This window comes from Doryrhamphus excisus, linkage group LG21, assembly GCF_037039965.1.
Source record: "Doryrhamphus excisus strain RoL-2023G ecotype Guam linkage group LG21, RoL_Dexc_Guam_v1.1, whole genome shotgun sequence".
Lineage (NCBI taxonomy): Eukaryota > Metazoa > Chordata > Actinopteri > Syngnathiformes > Syngnathidae > Doryrhamphus > Doryrhamphus excisus.
This window is the reverse complement of record NC_136377.1, coordinates 1,604,390-1,614,065: the sequence shown is the minus strand read 5'-3', so window position 1 is coordinate 1,614,065 and position 9,676 is coordinate 1,604,390. Positions and strand designations below refer to the sequence as shown.

At 40.3% G+C, this 9,676-nt stretch overlaps 1 protein-coding gene across 1 annotated transcript; it reads left to right on the top strand.

Annotated features, from left to right (window-relative positions):
* Nucleotides 1–69: 69 nt before the first annotated feature.
* On the top strand, nucleotides 70–8,343 carry dhx33 (DEAH (Asp-Glu-Ala-His) box polypeptide 33). The gene is made up of 12 exons (XM_058087772.2): nucleotides 70–1,687; nucleotides 2,612–2,772; nucleotides 3,338–3,565; nucleotides 3,635–3,805; nucleotides 5,154–5,339; nucleotides 5,427–5,538; nucleotides 5,891–6,050; nucleotides 6,124–6,212; nucleotides 6,289–6,416; nucleotides 7,270–7,473; nucleotides 7,547–7,633; nucleotides 7,760–8,343. Exons 1-12 carry the CDS (start codon nucleotides 1,477–1,479, stop codon nucleotides 8,066–8,068), a joined length of 2,046 nt encoding a protein of 681 aa, XP_057943755.2. The 5' UTR covers nucleotides 70–1,476; the 3' UTR covers nucleotides 8,069–8,343.
* The last annotated feature ends 1,333 nt before the right edge of the window (nucleotides 8,344–9,676 follow it).

The window sequence follows — 9,676 nt, the reverse complement described above, 5'->3', positions numbered from 1 at the left end:
TCAAAGTTGCCCTTGCATCTTTTCATTTGTTGCTATGTGTACCAAATTTGGACACCCCAGGGTTAAAGAATTCTATTGCAGTCACACCAGGCAAAGTGTAGCTGTTACTCAAGTTGACAGTTTAAATATGAAATGATTATAGAAAGAGGACAGAAACATTGTTGTCAGGGGAAGACAAATGCAACTGAGCTGCAGCCAGACAGCAAAGTATTTCCACTAAAAACAAGAGCAGGTTATTTACTGACACGTTCCAGACAAGCGTGGCTATGTTGGATGCTAATGATCGTTTAATCATTCTTATTTAGCAGTGCGGGAGAAAGGTGAAAAGAACAACTCCATGTGCTTTTAATGACACAAGGAAACACTTGGTGGATTATTTCCAGTCTTTCTTTGAGTCTTTCTGTTGATTTATTTCATCCGAGGTGGCGGTTGTCATTACTTACTTGCTAGGGGGCAAGTGGAATGTACCATCTTTATTGTGTACATGAATGTAGTGTGTTGCAAAGCATGCTGCGGGTTTGACTTTGGGATTATTTTGAGTATTTGTGTTTTATTTCTATTATGAAATTTGTCAGTTGTCATTAAGAACTTGCGAGAAGCGATTGCAAGACTTGTTGAGGGTTTGAATCCCAGTTTGAGCATCCCTATGTGGAGTTTGCGTGTCCTCCCTGTGCATGCTTGGCTTTTCTCTGAGTGACCCGGCCTCTTGGTACATTCCAAAAATATGCATGTTAGGTTGATTGGAGATTCTAAACCAGGGGTGTCCCAAATATGACCTTTGTTGACCTTTGGCAGCTTGTTTTTTTATTGGCCGGCGGCCATTGTAGAAATACATTTTTTAACCAAAACACCCAGAAAAAACTGAGCGAAAAGGCAAAATCTCAAGAGAAGAAGCTGACATTTTACATAAATAACTAATAATAAAACAAACCATTGCCTTTAAATAGGGATAATGTTTTTTTTTAATCAAATCAAAATAAAAAAAATATATAGAAATATCAATTTACCCCACCTCCCACCCACATTCTTTCATTTTCAGTATGCAGCCCTCGGTGGAAGAAGTTTGGACGCCTCGGTTCCAAACTGTCCATAGGTGTGTCCAACAGTTGTTTATATATTTGTGCGTTGTGATTGGCTCCTGACAAATCCAGGGTGTGCCGCACCTACCGCCCGAAGACAGTTGGGAAAGGCTTACTCGGTATCCAAACCACAGTGATATACATATTTTATACAGTTTTCCATACAAATATATCTCAAACCGTGACAAAACTGCACATGGTTACATTTGTTAACGCAGAATATTTATCACTGACCGTGAGATAAACCTTGCAGTCCGAATTGAGGGTGCCCTACTTTCTATATGACGTCAAACACTTGCGACGATTTTTACCTCGTGGGCCATTTTTTTTTAGCGTTAGCAAAACAACCGCACAGAGAAGACAGCTTGTGCTCTCAGGAAAGCTTCTCTTCGAGATCATGCCCTATGATCCCGATCATCCTCCGGCTAAAAAATTTAAGCCGGCGTCCGTTTTCTTCCGCCTCGACAAGCAGAAACCTGGCATGCTGCTGCCCGGGAAGGCAAAAGCCATCACACCGATTGAAGTCCAAAGGAAACAACTTCCTATTTACCAAGCCAGGACTCAGCTTGTGAGCCAACTGAGACAGCTCCATAATGCCATCCTCATTGGTAAAGTCACACACGGCACGCCTCGTTAGCTCAGGGCTGCGAAGAAATGTTTTGTTTTGAGCTAACTGATTTAGTTTAATTCCATCATGTCATAAACAGGAACATCCTTTATTGCATTACTATCAAATTAGTGAAGCATCCTCAAAAGTAGAAAGTATCAATATAGACGTAATTGTCCCGTATTTACAATCCCTCAAAATAGGATTCTTTTATAAATGAAATATTTCCGTCTACAATCTTTTTTAAGGGGATCTATTATGCTTTTTCCACTTTTATGACCAATAAATGTAGTTAAAGTGTTATATTCTTGTATTAAACCACAACAAAATTTCAGATAATTAGGTTTGCGCATTTGGAAGTGAGTCTTATAAGAAGTTTGGGATTGCTCAAAATGCTCGGTTTGAAAAGGCGGGGTAAAACCAATCCTTTGTGATGTCACAGAGGGGCGGGCTTCCTTAAATGGTTCATAGTTAGCCAGCACTTTGGGCGTGTGACCAATCACAGCGCAGTGGGCATACCCATAGGCGGGCTTTGGATGGAATAAATTAAAACAAACCGTTTTGGCAGGAAGCACAACAATAGGTGCAGATTCTGGAAGATCTAAAAAATGTTCTGTGTGGGTTATTGTGTGTAGCTGCTCTATAGGAGACAATAACAGCATACAAAGGGTGGGAAAATTGGCACTATAGATCCCCTTTAAATATTATTAGAGCCGTCTGCACAGTAACTTGTGTTGTTATTTTATTATTGTACCTGGTGTATTGTACCTCATTTAAACCATAAAAACCAGTTGTTGAACCAGTATACTTTTCCCAGTATGGTCTATTCATCCACCATACATGAAAGCATAGCATCTCTCTGTCATCTTTTCATGTGTAATATTTTACGTGCCATGTTTTTGACTGGAACAACTTCTGTTGCCAGGCGAGACGGGCTCAGGGAAGACCACGCAGATTCCCCAGTTCCTGTACGAGGCTGGGATCGGACGCCAGGGCCTAGTTGCAATCACTCAGCCCCGCCGAGTGGCCGCTATCTCGCTGGCAGGAAGGGTGGCCGAGGAGAAGAGGACGCAGCTTGGCAAGCTGGTACGTCCGCGGAATGGACCCTTTTTCTGCAATTCTGTCTTGCATCGCGAGTTCGCAAAATCAATTCAAAGTCAATGACTGCGAAGTAGGATTGATTATTTATAAATGGGACATTTTGTAGTTCGACCATGGAAAAGCTGTTTTCAACCTTCTAAATATTATTTTTAATATTGTTACAGCCCTCGAGACGTGAAATAACACTTGTATGATCACCTTTCCATATTACCTAATATAGTAGCTATAATAACATGCATATATAAATATGAATATTTTCTGACTGACCACAGAACAGTGCTGATTCATTCATGAATACATTCTGGAAAGGCTGTGAAGGAGTGAAGCCACGGAATTTTAAACGAGAAAGGTGGCGGTATTGGAATTACAATTTTTAATTTCTTTAATTTCTTATTTTTTCCACAATTTTTTGACAATAAATAAAATGCTATTTTGGGCAAATTTGATTTATTCTCACCAAGCAAACATCCATCCCTCACCAATAATCAGTGCCTTATATTCATAAGTAGTCCTATTTGTTGGCTAATATTGTTCCTTATCGTGTTGCCAGGTGGGTTACTCGGTGCGATTTGAGGATGTCACATCCCCCGAGACCAAGCTGAAGTTCATGACGGACGGCATGCTTCTGCGTGAGGCCATTGGTGACCCCTTACTGCTGCGCTACACCGTAGTCATCCTGGATGAAGCTCACGAGCGCACGGTGCACACTGACGTACTCTTCGGAGTGGTTAAAACGGCGCAACGCAGACGCAGAGAACTTGATAAGATTCCTCTGAAGGTAAGAGGCCTTACTCCCTATATATTTCCTTTAGCTCAGTTTCTTGCCTCCAACCGTTTTTGTGCTCAGGTCATCGTGATGTCGGCCACGATGGATGTGGACCTGTTCTCTGAATACTTCAACAAGTCACCTGTGCTGTACCTGGAAGGCAGACAACACCCCATTCAGATCTTCTACACCAAGCAGCCTCAGTCCGACTATCTGCAAGCTGCTCTTGTCACCGTGTTCCAGATACACCAGGTAGTCTTTAATATCTACTCTCTGTGGAAAGAAACGCATAAACTGGATTTAAAATGGAACACAGGCTGAATAGGATTAATTAACTACTATTGTGTATTCCATTAATGTTGTTTTTTTCATTGAAAAATCCTCTGATTTCTGAATATTATTTAATTCCCTGAGTCATCCATGAAAGCTGGCTTATTATCTTTATGTTTTATGCTCAAGGAGATATATTGCAGACCAAACTGGTTCATGTTAATTTGGTCCATCCATGTTAATAACTAAGAACATAATTATTGCAGTTTCAGGATCTTTTTATAGCACCGACCAGGGGTGTCCAAAGGGCGGCTGCGGGGACATCTGGGGTTATATTAGCAGAAAAAATAACATCATTTTACTAGCAAGTTGGAATATTCATTTATTTTCTACCGCTTATCCTCACGAGGGTCGCGGGGGTGCTGGAGCCTATCCCAGCTGTCTTCGGACGAGAGGCGGGGTACACCCTGGACTGGTAGCCAGCCAATCACAGGGCACATATAGACAAACAACCATTCACACTCACATTCATACCTATGGACAATTTGGAGTCACCACATGCTAGTAAAAACCTAGCATGTTTTTGGAATGTGGGAGGAAACCATACAGCCCAGTAATAAAATTATTTTTCATATTTAAAAAATAGATAAAAATATGGAAACTAATAGAAATCAAAATACATCTAAATTCATATTTTAGGTATTTTTTTAAATTATTATATATATAATGTCAGTGTTTTTTGTACATTTATTTTTTGGCAATATTCATTCATTCATTTTCTACCGCTTATCCTCACAAGGGTTGCTGGAGCCTATCCCAGCTGTCTTCGGGCGAGAGGCGTGGTACACCCTGGACTGGTGGCCAGCCAATCACAGGGCACATATAGACAAACAACCATTCACACTCACATTCATACCTATGGACAATTTGGAGTCGCTAATTAACCTAGCATGTTTTTGGAATGTGGGAAGAAACAGGAATACCCGGAGAAAACCCACGCATGCACGGGGAGAACATGCAAACTCCACACAGAGATGGCCGAAGGTGGGATAACCACTCGACTGCCGTGCAGCCGAGTTTGAGAGCGGTAGCACCAAATTTAACACACCAGCTACCCGTTCACACCTAACGTCTTGTAACACAAACAGGTCACATGACCTGCAGGAGGAAACATGGCAGTAAATTTCCACTGCTATGCAAGCTGTACATCGTATCAAAGTGGCGTTTCCTTTGTGTTGACCCATGAAAAGAGTAGTATATTTGAATATATAAGAGTAGAATATGAGAATATAATATTGAAAATGGTGGTCATGAGGCTGTCGTTGCACAGGAAGCGCCCCCATCACATGACATCCTAGTCTTCATGACGGGCCAGGAGGAGATCGAAGCCCTCGCCAGGACGTGCCGAGACATTGCCAAGCATCTGCCAGACAGCTGTGGACCCATGGTGGTCGTCCCGCTGTACGCATCCTTGCCCCCAACCCAGCAGCTGCGGGTCTTTCAGGCAGCTCCAAAGGTAAGAATGGGTCCAAACGATGATGCGTTTATTTTCACATTGCTTCTTATCATTTTAGTCAATGCTTCTCTTTCCGCTTTTTTCCAGGGTTGTCGGAAGGTGATCTTGTCGACTAACATAGCCGAGACGTCAGTTACAATATCCGGGATCAAATACGTTATCGACACAGGCATGGTGAAGGCCAAACGTTTCAACCCTGGTAAGATAATGGGTGTGCGTGTGTTTGTGAACGCAACACAGCGGTATGCCTTTTCGCCTTCCTGGTTGCTGCTGAGCATGTATATTTATTTCAATGGGAAACATGCATGCAGAGCTCTTATGAAATGCACTGCTGCCACCTTGTGGACGGTTTTTTTATTAACAGTTTTTTTGTTGGTTTTGCTGCCCCACTGTGGCCAAAACGTGAATTGATGGGGTAAATAAACAAATAGAAAACAGCTGCCTTTCATGGAAAGTATTCAGCTTACATTTTAGTATCACAAAATCTCGTTGTGAGCATTAAATGTTGTTTGTGATTGTGTAATTGTTGAAGCTAATGTGTTTTTTTCCAGACAGCGGCTTGGAGGTCCTGGCAGTGCAGCGGGTTTCTAAAGCGCAGGCATGGCAGCGAGCAGGCCGTTCTGGCAGGGAGGACTCAGGATTTTGTTATCGTCTTTACACTGAGCAGGAATTTGACAACCTCATCCCCATGACTGTGCCCGAGATTCAGAGGTGATTTTTTTTTTTAAGTACCGGTGTATATATACGCATAAAGTCTGCATTCTCCTTCTGCTGCCTTTGGCAGGTGCAACTTAGCCAGCGTGATGCTACAGCTCATGGCGTTAGGGATTCAAGATGTGCTCAATTTTGATTTCATGTCCAAGCCCTCGCCAGGTAAGACGCAACAGGTCACGAACCGCAAAGCATTCCTCCATCCGCTGACATCCGCGATGTCTCTGCTGTACCACAGAGGCCATTCGCTCAGCCGTGGAGCATTTAGAGCTGCTGGGGGCCGTGGAACGAAACGAGGGGCACGTTCTCCTCACCGCTTTGGGAAAGAGGATGTCCAACTTCCCTCTGGAGCCGAGATACGCCAAGGTAGTACTCCGAGGAATTTATATATCAGGGGTGTCCAACGTGTGTCCTGCAGCAATTTTACTATAATATTATCAAAATATTCAATATAAAAATGAGAAACTTTTTACTTGAAATATGAGGAAGTATAATGTAATTTTAGTCAAATTAAGTTTGGGAAAAAGTTGTCATGTTGTAAATATTGTAGGAATAAATAATAATAATAATTATTATTATTTATTATTTACGCCTACAATATTTAAAACATGTTTTAAATATTTAAAATTTAAAACATGTTTTAAATATTGTAGGAATAAATAATAATAATAATACATGTTTTAAATATAAATAATAATAATATAAAACAAACATGTTTTAAATATTGTAGGAATAAATAATAATAATAATTATTATTATTTACTATTATTTATTATTTAAATAATAATAATAATTATTATTATTATTTACTCCTACAATATTTAAAACATGACAACTATTTTTATAATTATTAATATATAATAATAACAATTATTATTATTATTATTATTTACTCCTACAATATTTAAAACATGACAACTTGTCATGAAAAAGTTGTCATGTTTTAATAATAATTATTATTAGTAAATAATAATAATTATTATTATTATTTATGTCTACAATATTTAAAACATGACAACTTTTAATTATTATTATTAATAATAAATAAAATAATAATAATTTTACAAAGATGACTGAAAAAAGTTAAGATATTTGGAAATTTTTAAATAAAATTCGTCCCAAAAATATGTCCTTTTTTAATTTTTAAACCAATATCACAAAACTGAGATGCAGTTTTTTCTTGGAATATATATAACGTCCACTTCCGCTCCCCTCGTAGACCATCCTGCTGTCCCCCAGCTATTCCTGCTCAGACGAGATTCTCAGCATCGTGTCTCTGCTGTCGGTGGACACCGTGCTCTATAACCCTCCGGCACGGCGAGAGGAAGTGCTGGCCGTGCGAAAGAAGTTCACGTCCAGCGAAGGAGATCACATGACACTCCTCAACATCTACAGAGCGTTCAAGAAAGTCAGCGGAAATAAGGTGAGGAAGATGGCTTGTAATAAGCTGTGGTAGATATCAGACGACCGACTTCGAGCTGCGTTTCTTTTTAAAGGAGTGGTGTCGGGAAAACTTTGTCAACAGCAGGAACATGGGGCTCGTGAAAGAGGTCCAAGCTCAACTCCGAGAAATCTGCCTTAAGGTACAACACAGTCATCATCTCTTTTTGCCTCTCATATCTGTACGTTATTGGTCGTCTTGGTTATTGAATTAATTAACAATACAGAAGATAAAATTCTAATGAATTCCGTTCTGCTTGCTCCATCAGCTGAATCTAAAGCTGGAGTCATGCGGCTCCGACACAGGGAAGGTCCGCCAGTGCCTCGCCCACGGGATGTTCATCAACGCGGCGGAGCTTCAACCCGACGGCACCTATTTAGCCCTGGACGCTCACCAGTCGGTGGCCATCCACCCTTCCTCTGTCCTCTTCCAGGCCAAGCCGGCGTACGTGGTCTTCAACGAGCTGCTGCACACCTCACGCTGCTACATGAGGGACTTGTGTCTCGTCGACGCCGATTGGCTGCTCGACGCCGCGCCGGAGTACTTCGGACGGAAACTGCATCTCACCAAGAGCTAAGCGGATATGAAGGACGACCACGGCTTATTTAGTGATGGCGATGGATTGCACTCCCTCCCACTTCCACACAAAGATAGAAGTTTATACTAATGCATTTTACACTATGTGGCCCTCACTGGAAAATGTTGGGACCCCCCTGCTTTAGACAAACATACAAGATCTTCTCTAGGCTGTGGCTGTAGAGTACTTCCAGACAAGTCAGTTACACAACTCAGAAAAAGTGAAATGTTCAGTGTTTTGATACTTTTTTGTGAATTGTGCCCTTCAGCTCCTTGTGAAGGGAAAAAAAAAAGGAATGAAACCTTGGACGTGCGTTCGCAAGAAGGTCCAAGTTCAAATGTAAAGGATTTTTAGCTTCATCCTGAAATTTCGCCGGAAAGCCAAATTTCCATACCTTGTTGTGATTTGTGTATGTTGTTGCATTTTAAACAGACACTTCCTTTTATATCTGTCCACATCAGCACGCACTTGTGCATGCCTTTTTTTTTTTTTACACCTTTTCTAAACGGTAAAAGAAGCATGGGAATGTCATCAAATTCTACCTTTTTGCTATTGTCTGCGTTTAGCTGAAAAACCTCCAGGTTCAACCGATGTAAGCAATGCACGTAGATTGTGAACAATGATCTGACTACTCAGGTCTTTTGCACTTTGTAGAATGTCAGTGAGAAGCATCGTTTGTGTTTTTGTACACTAGACTCAGGATTGTACAGTATATATATATATATATATATATCAGGTTTTTCAGACCTTATGAAAGCCACATATGCATGTCTTTTAATTGTGGGAATACACTTGATAAAATTCGACACCACTTTTCATCAATTTATTCTTGGCACGGTGGGGGGTAGCAATGACCCCACAACAATCAGTTGTCAATTCAATGATTTTCCGTGACTTTAAATTTTTCCCCAAATTAAAAAAAATCCCATTGAAAATGAATGGGCCATTTTTTTTTGTTACAAATCCACCAAATTAACATTACAGTAAAGCTGCAATCTATTATAAACAGCATATCTTGGCAACACAGTCAAATGTAATATAGGTGCAATTCTGCATTATTATACATACACAAAATAATTTTATTATGAAATAAAGGAAGACACATTTTTGCAAGAGCTTGCCAAACTTTTGCGACAGAACACAATAACTTGTTTTGCGTAATCTTGCAAAACTATGTGACACACGGCTTGTCTGGTAAATCGGCAGTCATGTAAGAAAATAAACGAATGTGCTGCTCTTAATTTGAAAGTTCAACGCAAACATCCGCTCTGAACACGGAAGTAGCGGAAGTACAATGTTTTTAACGCTTAATGCAGCTTTGCTTCATCTAGCAAAAATATGTTATCTGCAATATTTTTTTCCTACATGTCCCCCCAGGGGCTCTGTAAAGTTTGTGTGTCATCCTGAATGATTTTATATTGGCGTGATTAAAAATCCCATTGTGTTTGGGGGAGGGAGGGGCGGAGGAGAAAAAAGAAAAATAGCCGTAGTGAGGAAAGAAAATTACTCGAAAATAGTAAACTAATTTACATGTGTGTACAGTAAAATGTAATTTATACGTGCTTTATATTTTTATTTAATTATTCAAAAGCCGCTCAATGACATACT

Bases quoted from the DNA above. Each gene is read 5' to 3' on its own strand.
- dhx33 (XM_058087772.2), top strand. From the start codon at position 1,477: ATGCCCTATGATCCCGATCATCCTCCGGCTAAAAAATTTAAGCCGGCG. The intron at 5,340-5,426 runs GTAAGAATGGGT...GCTTTTTTCCAG, and splicing joins TCTTTCAGGCAGCTCCAAAG to GGTTGTCGGAAGGTGATCTT. The intron at 7,634-7,759 runs GTACAACACAGT...TTGCTCCATCAG, and splicing joins TCCGAGAAATCTGCCTTAAG to CTGAATCTAAAGCTGGAGTC.